This window comes from Manis javanica, chromosome 4, assembly GCF_040802235.1.
Source record: "Manis javanica isolate MJ-LG chromosome 4, MJ_LKY, whole genome shotgun sequence".
Classification (NCBI taxonomy): domain Eukaryota; kingdom Metazoa; phylum Chordata; class Mammalia; order Pholidota; family Manidae; genus Manis; species Manis javanica.
Window position 1 is genome coordinate 28,803,114 of NC_133159.1, and position 19,350 is coordinate 28,822,463.

General features: G+C 45.5%; 1 protein-coding gene across 2 annotated transcripts; it reads left to right on the forward strand.

Annotated features, from left to right (window-relative positions):
- The first annotated feature begins 48 nt into the window (after positions 1–48).
- CDCA8 (cell division cycle associated 8) lies at positions 49–15,683 on the forward strand. Of its 2 annotated transcripts, XM_073233642.1 has the most exons (11): positions 49–202; positions 369–481; positions 621–749; positions 3,917–3,957; positions 6,832–6,904; positions 8,736–8,818; positions 10,144–10,208; positions 11,154–11,249; positions 12,347–12,473; positions 13,230–13,316; positions 14,314–15,683. In XM_073233642.1, the coding sequence occupies exons 2-11, from the start codon at positions 385–387 to the stop codon at positions 14,413–14,415; spliced, it is 900 nt and encodes a 299-aa protein (XP_073089743.1). In that variant the 5' UTR covers positions 49–202; positions 369–384; the 3' UTR covers positions 14,416–15,683. The 2 variants fall into 2 exon arrangements, with proteins under 2 accessions (XP_073089743.1, XP_017514016.1); XM_017658527.3 differs by lacking the exon at positions 49–202 and having other exon boundaries at positions 218–481.
- Positions 15,684–19,350: the final 3,667 nt, after the last annotated feature.

Consider the following 19,350-nt stretch of genomic DNA (forward strand, 5'->3'; position numbering starts at 1 on the left):
CTACTGTGGACTGGCTGCCTGATAGCGGAGCTTCCTTGTGATTGGATGCTGTGGGACCCTCCTAGGACGGCGACTTCTCATTCGTCAGCCTGTGGCAGTTTGAATTTGGTGGCGGCGGCCCCACGTCCGGTTCGCTACAGCGCCGCTACTTCTCAGCGGGAGCTGTGACGCTTTTTCTCAGCTTCTATTTCGCGTCCCGCAGGTACGTGCCTCGAGAGTCCTCTATGCTCAGGTCCCTAAGGGCAGGGATACCCCTACTAGCGCCCCGGGGCGCCCTTTGGCCCTCTTCCGCAGCCTCGCGGCCCCCGTGCTTTCCCTCCCCTGTCTCCCCCGCTGACCCCAGTGGCTGGGTCCCCCGCTCCCCGCAGCCTGCACCACAGCGCCATGGCTCCGGCTAGGAAAGGCGGCAGTAGGGTGGCGAAGACCAGCTCGCTACGGAGCCGGAAGCTCGCCTCCTTTCTTAAGGACTTCGACCGTGAAGGTAAGGGGCGGAGCCCGGGTCGTGGAGACTACCTGGGGAGATCACGGGAGGCTGGCGGGTTGGGGAGCAGGCAGCACGAATCCCAGGGTTCTTTCATCTGCCGGGCGACCGGTATTCTGTTGGCTCTGTCCTCTCGCAGTGCAAGTACGGGCCAAGCAAATTCAGGCAGACAGGCAGAACCTCCTCAAGGAGATGGATAACCTGTACAACATCGAGATCCTGAGGCTTCCCAAGGCGCTGCGCGAGATGAACTGGCTCGACTACTTCGGTAAGAGTTGCTAGAGTTTCGCCAGGCCTCGGCCTGGAGCGCCTCTGTGCTTATCCGGACAGGCTTAACCTTAGTGAAGTCTTTCATGATCACTGTAGGAAAATTGAAGCCCTACTGCTTCCCTCCCTCACTGTCTCACCTCCTTGCTTTATTTTTCTCCATATCCTCATCTACCCCAGTGGGTAGGCAAAGGACCAGAAAGGAAATATTTTAGGTTTTCTTTGCCAGAAGGTTCTCTTTTCACAACCAATATTCAACTCTGCTGTTACTCAAAACAGCATAATGTGCATGGCCGTATTCCAGTCAAATGTATTTATGGGCACACTGAAATGTGAATTTCCCATGAATTTCACTTCATGAGATACTTTTTTTGGTACTTTATTCAACCATTTAAAAATGAATGAATAACTTGGTTTGTTACCAAGCTCAGGTAGAAGGAAACTCCATGTAGCAATTGCTGCATCTTGTGAAAATTGCTAGTTTAAAAATGAGCCAATCACATTACGATTAGCATGTATAGTGTGGGGGGGGCACAGGGAGGCCTGTGCAACACAGAGAAGACAAGTAGTGATTTTACAGCATCTTACTATGTTGATGGACAGTGACTGTGAACGGGGATGTGGGGGGGACTTGGTGAAGGGGGGAACCTAGTAAACATAATGTCCTTCATGTAACTGTAGATTAATGATACCAAAATAAAATTAATTAAAAAAATAAAAATTAAAAAATTAAAATAAAAATGAGCCAATCAAATTGGGAAGTGCAAGGACCCGAGTTTTTCTGGCCAGAGAAAAAGCCCAGCTTGTTCCCCAGCCCCTTGTTAAATGTCCAAGGAAATGCAAGAGGCTGTCTTTTCTGGAGGTTAGCCCTGCTTTTTGATTTTTCCTTACTTTTAACAAATTAGTTAATACTATTATCAGTATGTAACTTATTTCCTGGATAGAAATGCATGTTCTGCTCAAACAGTAGACATTTAATGATTCTCTGATTTGCCTTTTATTTAATAATCTGTTTGCACATTTCTATAAATATTCATTGAGCATGTATTACAATGTTAGGTGCTGAAGATGCATTGGGGATAAAACAGACATTCTACAGTTCCTACCCTCCAGGACTTTCAAGTTAGTAGAGGAAGCTCATTTTAAGAATTCACACATGACTGTATAATTAAAACTATAAGCACAACAAACAAAAGAATAGAGTAGTGGTGAGTAAACACTTTTTTTTTTTTTGAGAGGGCATCTCTCATTTATTGATCAAATGGTTGTTAACAACAATAAAATTCTGTATAGGGGGGTCAATGCTCAATGCACAGTCATTAATCCATCTCAAGCCTAATTCTCGTCAGTCTCCAATCTTCTGAAGCATAACGAACAAGTTCTTACATGGTGAACGAATTCTTACATAGTGAATAAGTTCTTACATGGTGAACAGTACAAGGGCAGTCATCACAGAAACTTTCGATTTTGATCATGCGTTATGAACTATAAACAATCAGGTCAAATATGAATATTTGTTTGATTTTTATACTTGATTTATATGTGGATCCCACATTTCTCCCTTTATTATTATTATTATTTTTATTTTTAATAAAATGCTGAAGTGGTAGGTAGATGCAAGATAAAGGTAGAAAACATAGTTTAGTGTTGTAAGAGAGCAACTGTAGATGATCATGTGTGTGCTAATCCGAGCTAGACAAGGGCAATAAAACATCCACGGATGCAGAAGCTTTCTCTCAAAACAGCGGGGGGGGGTGAGGTTCTAAGCTTCACCACTGTTGTTCCCCGATTTCTCACCTGATGGCCCCCCTGCGACTATGCCTGTCTTAGGTTGTTCCTCCCTTGAGGAATCTTACCTGTCTCTCGCTAACCAGTCATCTTCCAGGGCCATACAGGGAAATGTAAAGTTGGTAAGTGAGAGAGAAGCCATATTGTTTGAAAAGGTTAGCTTTTTACTTCTTTGCAGATTTATGCCCTGTGGCTTCTATGCTCAGCACTTGTCTCGAGGTATCTTTACCACCTGGAGGAATTATGATGCTCGGTAGATTCGATATGAGGCACGAATTCTATTTAAGGGTTATAATTAGGAAGGAAGAAGAAAAGCTATAGAGGTAGCATATGGAAGAAAACATGGGAGGATTGATTATTTCTTTGACATATCTTCTTGTAGAGTACCTTAAGCATGTATAGGTTTTAAACTACTAACTAACTTGCGCACATATATTAACATAATAGGAATATGATGACATAAACAAAGCAAATCTATAATTACCAGCCATCTCCAGTGAAGCCAAGAAAACCAGTTAGGCACCCTAGGCATTTGGAGTAAACACTTTTTATAGTGCTGCATGTACCAGGTGATTTATGTATATTAACTATGTATTAATGAGCATATAACTGTATTAATATTGCCCCTGTTTTGTAGATGACAGAATAAAGGCACAGAGAGATTGGTTACTTTGCTCAAGGTCTCATAAGCTAGTTAATGGCAGTCTATTTGAACACAGGCATTTGAGTTCAAAGCCTGAGTTCTTAACTGTTTATAGGACCTTATGAGAGCTTCTAGCTGGAGGACCTAACCTAACTTTTTATTCCACATCTAAACCTTGCACAGACCTCCTCATTCAAAACACATTTACTCCATATCCACTTTTGTTGTATTTTTGCCCAAAACTGTGGGTATTATCTCTGTTCTCAAGGAATTCAGATCAAGTCAGGGTGGACACTTAAATAGGTTTATATAGTTGTTGGGTATGATGAAAGTGAGCAACTAACTCAGCACTCACAGCAATTACTGTGATAGAAAAATAAGCAGAGTTTTGTGTTTAAGCTGAGTTTAAATGGATGAATTAAGAATTTCTTGGGTGCAGAGGAGTATTTGGGGCAGAGGAAATGATGAGTACCAGGCACTGAGTCCTGAGAGAGAGTGGCACATGTGGGAAATAGCAAGAACTTTGGTGCAATAGAACACAATTAGCACAGGTCATGAGCGGGACAAGTCAAGCTTAGAGAAATAGTATTAGACTGTAGAAATGTTAGATTGTGAAGGTCCTTGAATGTTGGGCTAAGGACTTGATCTGGTCCAGTTTTAGAAAGATTACTGGTCATATTAGGAAAGATGATTTATCATTAAATCTGATAGTAACTAATTAAATGTTCTTTTTAAAGCCCTTGGAGGAAACAAACAGGCCCTGGAAAAGGCAGCAACAGTAAGTGATCTGTCCTGTTTTGGAACTGTTGATTAGTTTTAGAGTTTAGTCCAGTCACAAAAGCTAACCAGTGGGTACTCAACTGAGGAAAGGTTCCACAGGACACATACTCTATTCGTGTCAGCTGAAAAATTATTCTTGTCAAATGCCGAGTACATAATGGAATGAGCCCTAGGAACAGAGGTAGTTCTATTTTTGGCAGGTTCCGAGCAGCTTGTTGCCCTGACCTTTGAAGGAGAAGAGAAAGCCTCAAGCCCAAGTACCTTTAAGCCCCTGGTCATTACATGGTGACCTGGCCTGCTAGGGGACAGAGACTCTTGTTTTGTGTCATACTGTAGAAGCTGTGCTCTTACTTGGGACTCTCAGGATTCCCCACCCCTCTCACTCCCTTCATCACAGAGCCTGTACCGGGACTGAAGACAAAAATGGGGAGGCAAAATAAAGAGTTTAGGTCTGTACTGTCCAGTACAGGAGCCACTAGCCACATGTAGCTATTTGAATACATGAAACTAAAAATTCAGTTCCTCACATATTAGTCACGTTTCAGATGTTCAGGAGCCACCCATGACCAGTGGCCCAGTATTGGCAGCTCAGAAACAGAGCAATGCTCCTTTTGCAGAGAGTTCTATTGGAGAGCATTGGGAGCTAGTCCGCAAGTGGCCTTCACTGAGACCCATGCACTCTAAAATCATAGACAATGTGTGTGTACACGCATTTGTATCTTTCTGGGGAGAAGGCTTATTAAAGCCTTCAGCAGAGTTACAAAGTGAATCCAAAAATCTATATCCTTCTATGAGTTGATCATTTGGAATCTCAGGATTTGAAGGTATCTAACTACAAAGGGTACATAATAGCCCTGAATAGTGGATCTCCACAAGCCTGAAGAGATTAAAGGTACTTAGGAGCCAGTTGTTTAATCAGGAAAAAATGAGAGTGTCTGGGGCAAATATTGTAGGAGAGTGGGGATAACTGAAAAATATAATCAAGAGCTACAAACACGTCCTTAGTCCATGTTTTCTCTCTGTGTAATATGTTCCCCTACACATACTCAGATCTAATGTTCCAAAGAGGCTTAACCTCTGAGATGAATTACATTCATTAACAAACACATCACTTTTTAAAAATCGGACATACAGAGTATGTCCATTGTCATCACACCAAGTTGACAGAATTCTAGCCATAGCTAGTATGATTTAAAACTTAGGGAAGAAATGATACTTTGACACAAAACTTCTTAATTAGATGTGAGGGGGCTCCCAAGTCCACTTCCAGGAGTGGTAATTCACTAAGAGAACTTATGGCTCAGCATATAGTCATACTCCAGGCTATGGTTTGTTACGATGAAAGGATACAAAGCAATATCAGCACAGGGAAAAAGTCCCTGGGGAGAACTCCGGAGAAAACCAGGCCCGAGCTTCCAAGAGTGCTCTCCCAGTGGAGGCACATAGAACACACTTAACTCTACACTTGTGAAATGTTGTCTGCCAGAAAAGCTTATTAGAGACTCAATGCCCAGGGCTTTTGTTGAGGGCTGGCAACATAGGTATCTTCTAGCACACATTAAAGTTTCAGACTTCCAGAAGGAATCAAGTGTTCAGCATAAACCATATTTGTACAAAGCTGGCACAGTGCACCATCCTTATCAGGGAATGGTAGGAACCCTGAAATCCAAGTTCTCATGCAAGGGACGGGCCAGCCGTATAAACAGGCCTTTTTATGGATCAGTCTGAGGCCTGTTAACTCTTCTGCACAGTTGGTGATAGGTAGCCTGTAACCAGTGATTCCTTCATAACATGCCAGGTGTTTCTGGGATGGCAGAAAGTTGGCCACCACTTTGCATTCCATCAACCAGACATCAATGATCTGTTACAACACTGCTTCTTTGCTACACCTGGACAGCCTCAGAATCCTCTGAGTGCTCCATGTAGTCCCTACCAATCCAGAGATGAAACCCATGTCATTATTGGTCTGTAACAGCTCTTCTGATATTTACATGTGCCTTATAAGAAAAGGCCTACAAATCATGCCTACTCATGGCTTTCTCATAGGTAGTCACCACCGGGAAAAACTTAATTAGAATGGTGTCTGGAAATCTTTTTGAAGACCCAGGAGGACAATAGAAAACCTTATTCACCCTCTAGACTTTAAAAAAAAAAAGAGAAGTCTAACACAGCATTAAGTGTTGCAAAGAATGTGTGGGTCATTAGAACTTGTATCATTTGCTGGTGAAATATAACAAGTGCAATCATTTTGGAAAAAAATTTGGAATAATACCAAGGTTAAATATTTGTGTACCCTACAACCTTGTAATGCCCTGTTCCTCAACACACAGCTAAAAGAAAATTTGGAATTGTCATTCAGACACATGTATAAAATCGTTCTTAGTAGCCATGTTGGTAATAGTAGTAGAAGGCTATTGACAGCGGATTGGACAGATCCATTGTGGTAGGCACACAGAGCGATGTTATTATAGCAGTGCAGACAAGTTAACTACAACCACAAGTGGTGTTCAAAAACAAAACAAAATATTGTTTAAGCACATAAAATTAGTGAACAAATATTTATGTACATATACACATACACTCTTTTAAGCAAATGGATTGATAGTGGTTACCTCTGGGAAGTGACAGTTTGGAGACTGGTCACCTTTGGGGAGAGACAAGGACATAGAATAGGGAAGAATATATAGCTAGTTACTGGTAGTGTTTTAGATCTTGGGTTGTATGGTGGGTTTATGGGAGTTCACTATAGTGTTTAATAATGTTACATTTTTGGATTGTATCAATATTTTTTTGAAATTGTTCTTAATCATAAAAGATTATTCCTCATATTTGATGGCATATGCCGGGTGTTTTCTGGCTGTGTTTGTCACAGGCTGACCTGGATATTACAGAAATAAACAAACTAACAGCAGAAGCTTTTCAGACACCCCTGAAATCTGCCAAATGTGAGTACTTTTCAGAATTCCTTGGTGAACCGAGAGAGAGGTGAGGCCCAGGGTGGTTGGCTGGCTGCTCAGAGAAGCTTCATTGTTGGAGCCTCTGCCCTCTAAAGTCCGTTCCTCAGTCTTGGAAATCTAAAAATGTGATTGTTCTGCATTCAGTTAATTGTGTGCAGGACTGATACTAAACAAACTTTGCAGAGCAATGTACAAGCTAAGTGAAAGTAAAAGGAGAAAAGAAAAGCTGTGCTGGAGACCAGACACTGTGGCCTGCTCGCTTCCCCCCGAGTTGGAGAGGTTAGCGAGATCGAGAGGTTTGTTATAAGACATGGTGATGCCAGCTGAGACTCCCTGATGTGATCAGAAGGGTTGAAAGAGAACTGTAAAAGGACTCAGTCCCTCACCATGTCATTCCATGTTACTCAGTTCAGTGACCCATCTGGGTAAAACCATCTCACATGCCTGCCCCACACTCCGAGGAATACTGTCTCGTCCAGAAAGTCTTTGGGAGGCCAGATTGTAATTAGTAAGTGTGGAATCAGGACAGGATAAGTTCTGTTACAGACTTTATATTGTTGTCATTAAGCTTTAGTAGCTCAGCGCATCCAAATAGTGTGGGGATGAACCTAACCAATGACCTGGATTTTGGGGTGCCCACCAGGGTTAGATAGAAGCCCACAAGGCAGGGCTAAATAGAAGCACTGTCCAGTTCTTATTCCACCTTGCCTCCCATCAGAATTGCATGGTTAGCAGGAAGAAAACAACATTTGCACTCTGCTAGGGTCATTCCACTAGGTTAGGATGTAAATTGGCCTTGGGTGTTGTTCCTAGAGTTCCTCAGCCACATGTTTATCATCTGTTGGGTCACTTTAGGTTACTTCTACATTCAGGGTTTCCCTTCTGAGTTCCACCAGTTTTACTTACTTGTTGGGGGTGAGGGGTGGGGTCTTCTGATTCCACTCCTGGGAACTGAGCAAACCAAGTCCAATCCCTACCAACAGTAAAAATCATTTTTGTGCCCTCTTGACCATTTATCAGACTTTGACCACATTATAAATTGCTTTAAAAAAAAAGTTTAAAAATTACATTCTTATTTAATGTGTCAGGAAAAAAGGCTAAAAAGTCATTTAGTCTGATCTCTGCACCCTCCCATGATTAAATGCAGGAATTTTCTCCATGGAATTCCAGCTCATGATTGTCTGGCTCCTGGTTATACATATTTAGCAATGAGACAGTCTCTATCCTTCATCACTCAACAGTTGTGGTGGTTAGAAAGTTTCTTCTAAGTTTCCTTGCAGTGTCTACATAAATAATATTTTACTATAATAATACTTACTATAACATGTCCAGTTCTATTAAAAAGGCTTTACAGTCATTCATCCCACAGACACTTAATGAACAGTTATAGGCACAATTTTAGGGTTGGGGATACAAGATAAAAGTAACAAAGACCCTGTTCTTATGGAATACACATTCCAGTTCTCATAATATCACTTTAAGGTGACTACTCCCTTTTATACATGAGGACACTGAGGCACCACTATGCAAGCCATGCGACCTGGTTAGTGGTGGGGCTGGGCAAGCTCAGGTCTGACTCCAGAGTTCTGCTCTCTCACCAGAATGCTGGGCTGCCCACACGAGGCATCACATGGAGTTACTTAACCACTCTGATGAGTTTCCTTTGTCTAAATCCTCTATTTTAAAAAGGTATCTTTTTTATACTGAGTCTATTTCTTGATCGCAGATTACATCAGTTTTATTTCCTGTAAGAAATGTGAGTGCGTAAAAGTTCATTCCCATAAGGAAGTTTATCCCCTGTCAAAACTGTCTCTTACAGCACGGAAGGTAATACAAGTAGATGAAATGATAGTGGAAGAAGAAGAAGAAGAAAGTAAAAACAAGACTCTTCAAACTGCAAGAGTAAGTAAGGTTCAGCTGGGAGCTGATGAGACAAGGAAATACAAAAATAAGTAAAATACAGTGTTGCCCTCCCAGAGGTCCCACTTAAATGGCTAACAACAAAAGTGGTAGAAATCTGTACAAAATGCATAGAGCATAGAAGAGAAAGCTATCAAGTCTTCCCCATTAGGATACAACCAGGCTTTTAAAGGTGGGTGAGATTTCACGAGCTGGGGAAGGAAGGGGAAGGAATTCCAGGAGGAGATACACAAGCGTCCATTTAAGGAACAGGAAGCAGTTGGGTAGGGCTGGAATGGGAGCCGGGTGGAATGGCCAGATAATGAATGGCCTGTGCAGCGAGCTTGGAAGTGTCCGTGTCATCGGGTAGGTAATGGTAAGTGACGTGGATGGATCTATATGTCAGAAGAGTGTTCCAGATAAGTAGGAGTGCGGAAAAGGCACTGACCCTTTAAAACAGGAAGGGATGGTTTTGAGATGTGTTTTAAAACGGAGAATCGCGAGTTTGGTGGAGGAAAGGAAGAACCAGAGATGGTGAAATGGTTTCTGGCTTTGGGCAACTGCCACCCAGTGCAGTGTGGGACACACACACACGAGCAAGAGTGTGCTGGGTTCAGATGAAGGGGAGCAGTTAAGTTGTTGATTGTTTGGCAGGTTGAGTGTTTAATACTTTTCCAAAACATCCAGCCTAGATAGAAGCTTCAATCTGGAACTCAGGGAGGAGCAGGTGACTGAGAGAGAGACACACTGACTCCTAGATCCTTAGGTGGGGGTCCCCGGGTGGGGGTGGAAGAGGTGCAGGGAGAGCATGGAGAGGGAGGCGAGGACGGACACTCAGAGGGAGGGTAGGAAGAGGAGCTTGTGAGGCAGGCTGCAGAGGGGCAGCTGGGGAAGCAGGGAGACGGGTGGATCTTGGAAGGTAAGGAGTGGTTCTTGCCAGGTACCTTGAAGGATTCAGGACCCCTGTCAGGTACCTGCCGAGGTTTCCTTGGTTTGGGCCCCCAGGATGGCCTCAGTGACTTCTGAAGCAACCATTTATGTAAGGGGATGGGGGGTGACAAGCCAGGCTGCGATCAGTTCAAAAGAATTTACCTTAACTCTTGGCAAAAACACGCTATTTTGAAGACCCAGCTAGGATAAGTCCTTAGTTGATCAACTATGTTCTGAATTACTTAAGTCACTGAATTTTGTGACATAGTCTGTCTTATGTTCAGTATCGGTCATCTTTTCCAGAGCTGGTCCCCCTCTCCCAGTACTTTTCTCACCTTCCCTTCCCTTTTCCCTTTGTGGGGCTTCCTGTAATCTGTTTCATTTGATTGTGACTTCAGGTCAAAAGGTGTCCTCCATCTAAGAAGAGAACCCAGTCCATACAAGGAAAAGGCAAAAGCAAAAGGTAATGGATTTTCCAAATGTAGATGCGTGTTTTGGTTTTACTGGAGAGCTTGGCAGACAAGGGAGTGTGAGGGCTTTTGTGGCTCATGTTCCAGTAGAGCTTCAAGTCATCAGATCCTTGAGGATCTAGAGTTTCTAGAAATGATCTGACCCAACACCTCCAGGTCTGCAGCCCTTGCTCTCTTTCCTCCCCCACGTTTTTTTTTTTTTTTAATGCAAACAGAGTGAGGTGCAGAGACACTGTCAGGTCAGGTGCTGGGTACTGTGCAGTGCCTACTGCACTGTAAGCACTGCATATTTTGTTTAGTTACCTGACAGTTCCGTGTGCAGAGCTACCCTGTGGTCAGTCACAAAGTGGTTGCCACGTACCTTTAGTTTGTGTCTTGAAATGTTCCTCCTGGTCTTGCCAAGTAAAGACGAGTGGAATGGCTTATGCTGGACCCTACCAACTTCTGAGCTTCACGATCATGGGCATCTCCATACTAACCCGTGGGGTGGGAGTGGGGGACATCTCAGCAGGACTGGGAAGCAGTCACTGGGATGTATCTGTGAAGGAGCAGGCTTCTCCTGTTTCTCCCTGAGCACTGCTAGCTGCCAGCAAGAGAAGAACTCCAGCTGGGGGGCTGCAGATTGTTGACAGGCTTGTTCTATTAACTTGATTGAAAAGTCCAGTTCTGGGGTCTGACTGCCTGAGTTCAAAGGTCTGGCTGCCCCCTAAGTGGCTGTGTGATCCTGGGCAAGTTAGTTAAACTCAGTATGCCGGAACTTCTGCATCTGTAAGTGAGGATAACAGCAGTGTTTCTCAGAGTTGTTGGGAGGGCTGCAGACACTCACGTAAGGCACTTGGCACCATGTCTGACGTGGTCAGTGCTCCCCAAGTGTTACCTGCCCTGCTGCTGTCTTTGGACCTGGGAGTTCCAGCCTAATGGCCATTTCCTACCCGTAGGTCGAGCCATCATAGCACTGTTACCCCAGCTGTGGGCCGCCTGGAGCTGTCTATGGTGAAACCCACCCCAGGCCTGATGTCCAGGTTTGACTCAAGGTGAGTATTGAGAGCTGCGCTGAGTTTGGGTGGGAGCCCAGCATTTAATCAGCAGAAAAGAAGGGTGGTGGGGAAAGACTCACGGCTGCTCAGCCTGGGAAGTCCTCTCAGGAGGGCAGCTGTTGGGCTTCCCAGTGTTCCTCTCCTGAGTGCGGGGTCACCTGTTCACAGCGACAGAATGATTCTTTACCGGGTGGGCGGGAGAAAGGATTCTTCTCTGATGACCAGGAGGCCTCCAGTGCCTTTTTTGGTCTCTTCTGATTATGACCAGAATTTTTTTTTTTTAATGGGCAGGTACTCTCCTATACTCTGGACAGGAGTGAAAATTGACACCATCTTACATAAAAAAGGATGTTTTTGCAGCATAAGTTAATCCCTTCCATAGGGTTGGTCAACTAAATAGGCCACTATAAAAGGAGTGGGTCTGTACGTGCCGATGCGGAAGAGCTTCATGACCACGGAGAACAGTGTGTCCTAAATGATCCCATTTGCTTTTATACACATGGAAAGTTTCTGGAGGCACAGGGACTTGAGAGTGGTTGTATCTGGGGGAGAAGAGTAAGGAAGACTTACGTTCTACTTTTAATTCCAACTCTTCTTAACTGTTTGTTTTTGCACATGAGAATATAGCAAACGACATTTAAAGAAAAATAAGTAGCAACACTTTAACTGCCTTGAGAAACTTAGTTGGGAAATTAATAAAATGATGTAATCTCTGAATCATCCTCCTTTGATCCTGGAAAATTCCTCTTGATGGAAGCACTTAGCCATTCTTGGAAATACATTAACCATAGTTTATTTCTGGCTTTGTGGATGGATGGATGGCTGGCATCCATATGGAGCTTTGGACCTAAAATTTACATGGATAAGAAATGACTTTAACTAGATGTATGTTTGATAATTACAACCTCCTTTCTCCAGCTGTGTTTAGTCATTACTGCTTAAGAAGACTTTCCCCCCTAAATTTAGAACTCGCCTTCTTAGAAATGTGTGATTTGAAAACCGGCTTGAGGCCAGATGGGGGCTGGAAAGGCTCTTGGCGCCTGGTGGCACTCAGTCTGCCAGGCCATCTTTACAAAGGTTTTCCCACTTTGTAGAGTCTTCAAGACCCCAGGCCTGCGTACTCCAGCAGCCAGAGAGCAGGTCTACAACATCTCAGTCAATGGCAGCCCTCTAGCCGGCAGCAAAGAGATTTTCCTCACTGTGCCGGTGGGAGGTGGAGAGGTAAGTGTTGTGGGGGAGGCCAGGCCTCCATGGGCTGCTTAGTCAGCCTGTCTTTCATTTGTCCATCACTTACTTCTCTCTAAGTCTTTGGTTGCATGATTCCTGTAGGACTCAGAACCCAGTTTTCTCTCCCAGGTTAGAGGCCCAGACTGGAAAGATCCTTGCCCAGCTCTGGGTTCCATTTCTTCCATCAGCTACAATTTGCCCACCTGTCTTATAACAGGCCCATGTGTACTTAGGACTGTCTTTTGGGTCTAAGCAGACGTGGTTCCTGCTCTTGAGAAGCAGGTCAGTAGTCGAGACAGGTTCAGAGTCCCCTATGATACCTGTGCTGTGTGTGATGGGGACAGCAGAGGGGGCACAGAGGAAGGCACTGTTAGCGTATGTGCTCAGCCCAGAGAGAATGCAGGAGCTGTCTCCCACTCTGTAGACCTTTGAGGGGTTCGAACGCAGGCTGAGCCCTTCTGGGCTGAGCAGAGCAAGTTGCTGACCTCAGGTCCCAGGAGGGAAGGACGGCTTCTCAGATGTGGCATAGAGGGCATTTCTAAGTTAATGTACACACCCTTGTTACCTGGGTGATCCACCCACGAGTCCAATAAGCACTGATGTCTCCTTAGGGCTGATACTCCTACCTGCCTTGCCACTTCCCCCAACCAACTGCACCATATCAAGGGGACCCCTGGGGCACACTGGTGCTGGGTGGACATTCCTGCCCAAAGGGACATGCCAATTTAACCCACTCTCCTCTCCACACAGAGCATGCGGTTATTGGCCAGTGACTTGCAGAGGCTTGATATTGCACAGCTGGACCCAGAGGCCTTGGGGAACGTTAAGAAGTTCTCTGTAAGTCTCATTCATCCCCATGCATGGGGTGCCTCCAATAGCTTCTTGGTTTGGCTGTACTTAGAACTGTCTTTTGGATCTGAGCTAATGCTTTACACTTAGAATTGTGTTGCCTTTTTTACCCCAAGGGATTTTGACTGTTATCCTACTTACCTAGCAACAATTCTGTCCCTGAATTGATGAGTTTCAGTCCATCCCAGAGAGCCTGCCACAGAAATTCCTCAACCGAATCAAAGTCCTGCTGCATTCAGGCAGTTGGTGCCAGTATGTTCCACAGGATTGACTGCCAGGAGCTGAAACTTCCTCACAATAGTTTGGGAGTTGCAGGGAGGAGCTTGCTACAAAGATCCCACAGAATCAAAGCTCCGAACAGCCAGGCCTGTGGAGTGGTGGGACCACCAGCAACAGGCGTTGTGGAGCCCCACTCCAGCGCGCCGGCTCCCTTAGCATCTTTCTTTGGGACTGGGCACTTCTTCATTCTCCCCTCTCAGCAGATGACCTTCTCCACAAGGCTCTTGGCTCTGCTGTCAATTTACATTGGTTTGTACGTAGCTTTGAGTAGCCACACTTCCAACACTCACTTTATTGCTCCAGTGCCCAACACTGACTGTGTAGTTTCTTATCTTTGTTTAAATTCTGAGAAGAAAATTTTATTGGTTCAGTTTTGGTCAGATGGGCCTCCCAGGTCCAGTCAGCTTGGCCTTGGGTGGTGAATGGGAGCTGTTAGTGCAAACGTGGCTGCCCTAGGCTCACTCTTCAGGTGGGTCTGTGAAGGATACATCCAAGGAAGGCGTCAGGGGTGGAGCTGTTTTCCCAAACACATCCTACTGAACATCAGCCCAGTGCTGAGATCACACATACACCCAGCCACCTAATCTGGTGACTTTTATCATCCACCTGGACCTAAAACCCAGTGCTGAGTAGACTCTAAGTGGCTAACTGGGCAGGCATGCTCAGTGCCATCTTCTCTAACTGACCTATCTCCTTTTCTTTTTAGAGCCGTCTTGCCCAAATCTGTAGCAGCATACGGACTCAGAAACAAAGCTGCTCTTCCAAGAAGCCAAACTTGACAGACAGGACCTTCAGCGGGCACTTCTGAGACCCTGAAAAGCCTTTTTCCTTCAACTTATGTTTGTTTGAGTGTGAAGTTCCAGAGAAGGAGTAGTGTTCCTCCTAGAGAATTCGGGAAGTGGTGAGACATACTGTTCCCCCACCAGTTGGACAGAACTTTGCTTTGCATGCCTCCCAAGCCAGGTGACACAGACACTGCCTGCTACATCCACGCAGCAGGGACGTCCTGTCGTTCTCCTGGCTCAGTCTTCTTCCTGCTCCAGAGCTGCCACGTTCTGCCTCCTGTAACTCAGCATCCTCTTTGCCCTGCCCTAACTCAGTGGAGGTGGCATGAAAGAACCTTGTGTTCTCAGGAGACTGCCTGCTCACCCTCATCTGAGAACCCTCTGCATCTGGTGTTTCCGCTCTCTGTGCTTCAGGCTGGGAGGTTTCAGCTCAGAGAACCGAGGGCTCTGGGCCATGAGAGCAGATCCAGAAAGCCGGGAGACGCTATACAAATGGAGCCAGGACAGAACAGGAAGTGTCGCCGTAGTGACCACAGAACACATCTCCCCCCAGCACCTGTCCTCTCTCTGTCCCGTGGCAGATGCTGAAGGGGGCTCTGGAATCTGATCCTGCTATGCCCAATAGTGTATATCAAGTGGACTCGTGGAACTGTTTTGCATTTATCCCTGTTACTGAAGACCAAAAATTAGTTTGGAGGCAGCTGCCATGTCTTGCTCCTCTACCTCCCTAGTTAGTGAGAAGTGGATAAGAGCAGTTTAGGGCTTAGCTTACTCTAGGTATTTTTAAGTGACTGGCCACAGAACTATCCCTAAGCTCTCCATGGTCTAGTGATCCCTGCCAGATCTATAGACTTTGCAGAGAGTGCTTCTCTCCTACGGGTTTCATTAGGGAGCAGGTATGACTTGTCTGGTGGCCTCTTTCCATGTATTCGGCCTGTGCCCTGAGCCTGGACTAGTTATTCAGAGTCAGCACACAGATCCCTGTGCTCCAGCCAGTGCCTCTGCCCCAAAGAATCATGAGACATGGTCCAAGAATATGGGAACAGAGTCCCCGCCCCAGGCTTGAGTGCACAGCTTTCTCAGACTTGGTATCATTTTGCTACCTGGCTGTTCCAGTGATCCAGTCCTGTTTTACTTGTGTTCTCAGGCTGTTGTTCCATTCTCTCTTACCTGAGACTTCTGTATATATTGTTTTCCTGAGTAATGGTATCTTGTAGCTGATTTCTTCTAATCAGAGATACTGAAGGTATCTGTTTTCAATAAAAATGTGGATCTGTTTGTTTTTAATCAATATTCAGCCTGCCTGTCATCTCTAACCTGTGCTACCTGAATCAGAGACAGTTTTGGAACTAAAGCCATTAGAGTTGGGTCTTTGAGCTTTTCCTCAAAAGATACAAAAACCTTCCCTTCAGGGAGAGTCTCTATGATACTTGAAGAGCAGGTCCTCACCCCAAGATCCAGAGCACAGGTAACCTACCTCAGGTAGGCTTCCCCCAACACCTTCATTCCATGAGTAGTTTACATCTGGGAGGACAGAATCTCAGGGGTCTGTAGCTGACCTATGTAGTCATGGCTCATTGGCCAGGATCAGAGCAGGACACGGGTGGCTGAGTGATAGTCATGCTCCTCACTCCCCGAGTTCCAAGGCTCTGGCCGACCTACCTTCCCAGAATTCTCTCTGCACAGTGGTCTGCAGGGAACTAATGGTGGGAGAAAGCAAACAGGGGTATTTACTAGCCAGCACTCCCACACTGACAGTTCATGTGCAGGGAGACTGGTCAGTGACCACATTTGAAATAAGAGTTTTAGTCATTTCAAGTAATTGAGTCACCAAACCTGAGGCTCCTACCTTTTCCTCCTCATCTGGTACAGTGTTAAGAAAGGCTTGACACCAAGGGAAAAACTTAGGATCCCACATGCTTTACCCAGAGCCCCACCACCCTATTTTACTCTGTACAGCTGCCTAATTGTAGGAATGAACCCAATTGTAGGAAACAGGTAGAATGCAGCAGGTAACCTAATAAATTCCTGTCTTGTGAACAAGGGCAGTTCTTCCTTCCATATAGGGGCTGACTTGGAAGGTAGTGACATTCCCCATTTAAAGCATGGGCTGAACTGTCACAGGCTGGGATGTTGCTGCCAGCCCACAAACCAGATAGGGCAGGGCCTCCAGTCACACTTTTACTTTCACTGTTTGGGTATTGTTTTTTCAAATCAGTTGCTAACAATTCAAAAACTAAGAGATTTTATAAAAATGACTGCTAAAGTAGAAATAAGATCTGGAAAGACAGGCCACAGTCAGCTGTTCCTGAGAGCAGCTTCCCTTGACCCTTAGCGAATCCTCTTCCCATTCAAAGTAATCCCAGTTAGATTTCTTCTCCTTGTTAACTTACCTCATCCCCGTGGGCAGTTTACTTTGTACCCTCCACTGTGTGTATAAAACAAATAGATGCAGGGCTGCTGTGCATGGAGCCTGGAGCCCTACCCTTCCCCAGGGCCCCAAGGCAGTTTCAGAGAACCCTAGAGTTCCAGTAAATTGCTTGGTTCATCCTTTGCCTAAAAGCCCTCCTAATCTTTCCAAAAGCTGTACTTGGGGCTTCCTGTTGAAAGAATTCCCAATGGATTGCCCTAAGAAGAGTTAGATTAAGTTACTCATATGAAAAGCTAGTTCTTTGGGACATCTAAGCATCATGTATTCACTGCATCAGACACAGTTTTTAGCTCAAAGTAGTTGCCTTCCCATCTCCACCAATGATAATGAATTCACATACCAATGCAGTATGTCCCAGTGACACTGGTTGACCCATACTTAAAATTCAGCATGACATATATGCTGAAGATTTTAATAGTAGATAATTTATGTGGCTTCAGAAATGGAAGGGCTGGAGGACACAGTTCAATCAGAACTTGGGCCTACACTGAGCTCCCCACTTAATTGGGGGTCTGGAATCCAATTTGCTTTAGCAAAGGTGTCCTCCCTTTACAGGATTAGACACCTTCCCAGCCCTGTATCATCCCCATGGGTATCACCTTACCTATTGAACAAATCTACTCTCCCCCACTCCCTTCCTGCCATCTGTAACCTACACTTTCTGTCTTCTGCACTTTGCCATCATCTTTCCCTTAGTTAATATTAGGGTATATGTAGTTGGCGTTTTCTGACCCTTGACTGATGGATATGGTGGAGGATATAACATACCCTTGGCACCAAGATACCAGGAAGAGCCCAGACCCCATGTGTAAATTTCAGGGCCACAGACATGCGGCCTGTCACAATATGCCAGGAGCCGTCAGGGTAGAGGTAGATGGCAGTTTCCGTTGATACACCCCTTCAGGTCAGATGCAAATGTCTCACTGGCAAACCTGCTTGTCTCAGCTTTTTAAACAGTATCCCAGCTGATGGTCAAAAATGAGTGTGGTGCTAGGGTGGGGAGAAGGGGCAAATGTAGTCTAACGGGGAGGGGGCAGGAAAGCAGGTTTGGTTTTGGTTTTTTGTTTCTGTTAAACTTACACAAGCAGTCCTGGTCAAAACATATTCCTTGGGGCAAGGCTTGGAATATCCATAATCTGCTCACAAGATGCTGGCAGGCTTTATGAGGTCATGCGTGAACCCAAACAGGTTCTGACTTCTCTCTGTTGCCCCAAGACCCCAGGGAGCCCAGCTACTAAAATGAGACAGGGCATATACTGAGGCGACTAGCGGGGTTTTTTCCAGATATTGGCAGACACTTGAGCTTAAATGGCAAAGGGTACAAAGATATTTAGAGGGGGTGCCATACGGTGAGTTTTACTCAAGTCCTGAGCAGTGTGATGGCGGTGCTGTTAGGAGCTGCTCCAGAACTCGGTCACTGGTTAGTAAGGGCAGTGAATGCACTACCTGGCTGTCCCCTGTGGGCCTTCTCACACCTCCCCAAGGACGAGGTCAGGCAGCAGCCCACAGGGCTCCCACACCGCCTAGGATTTATCCCTACTGCGGTGCCTTTCATGCTTTTAACGGACTCCTGCCTCAAGCAGTAAGGTCTTTACCTTCTCTGTCTTCCACATAGGAGGGTCTGGGTACATGTTCACTGGATAAGCAAATACTGTCAACCAGGTCCGTGGCCTCACCACCCAGAGACGTTCATTTCTATCCCCAACCATGTATCGTAAAGCTCCCTAGTGTCTCACACCTTAATAACATTTAGTGGCCACTCATTGTGTGCCAGGTACTGTGTTAAAGTGTTGGTGGAGGTCCCCGTCACCTGGCTGCGTGCCTCTAGGGGCAGACCAGCAGGGCAACCCTGCTGACATCTCCAACCCACTCATTCACTCCTGCCCAAGGGTAGAAGTGACTGACCTAACGAAACTGGGGGACAGAAGGAAGAACCTGCTTGAATTGGTGCCATCTGGCTTCTCCTGCAGGTCTGCCTGCCACAAGAAAGGGGTACCATGGTGGGCTCCCCATCATGCAGGAAATAGGGTGGAGCAGCTTGGCCCTTGCAGGGGAGGCTTGTGGCTATCTGGCTCAGCCTGGCACTGGGTGGGTCTAATTCAGGGAAATGGTGGGAAATGCACTTTGTCCCCAATATACCACATCTCACTTACCAAAAATGTACAGTTCACATGTTAACATGTCAAATTGGGAAGCATCATCCCATCTGATGGCATGACATAGTTTAATTGACTGTAATGTTTCTCAGGGGTACAACTTGGACTGGATGGCATCTTAGATCTGAAGAAACATGGTAAGCAACACTCACCAGTCAGCCTTATCAAAGAACTGGTATCTTGATCTCCATCTGGCCCAATGATCAGGACTCAATTGCTTCTGAGCACAGGGCAGGAGGAAACTGGTGTTATGTATTGCCACCCCTGTCCCCTAGTCCCCAGTGCTACGCGATTCTCACAGCCTGGTCTAAGAGGATACATAAGACCTTCTCTAGGCTATGAACATGAACAGCCTGGGTCGGGAGAGCAGA

Bases quoted from the DNA above. Each gene is read 5' to 3' on its own strand.
- CDCA8 (XM_073233642.1), top strand. From the start codon at position 385: ATGGCTCCGGCTAGGAAAGGCGGCAGTAGGGTGGCGAAGACCAGCTCG. The intron at 6,905-8,735 runs GTGAGTACTTTT...TGTCTCTTACAG, and splicing joins ACCCCTGAAATCTGCCAAAT to CACGGAAGGTAATACAAGTA. The intron at 12,474-13,229 runs GTAAGTGTTGTG...CTCTCCACACAG, and splicing joins TGCCGGTGGGAGGTGGAGAG to AGCATGCGGTTATTGGCCAG.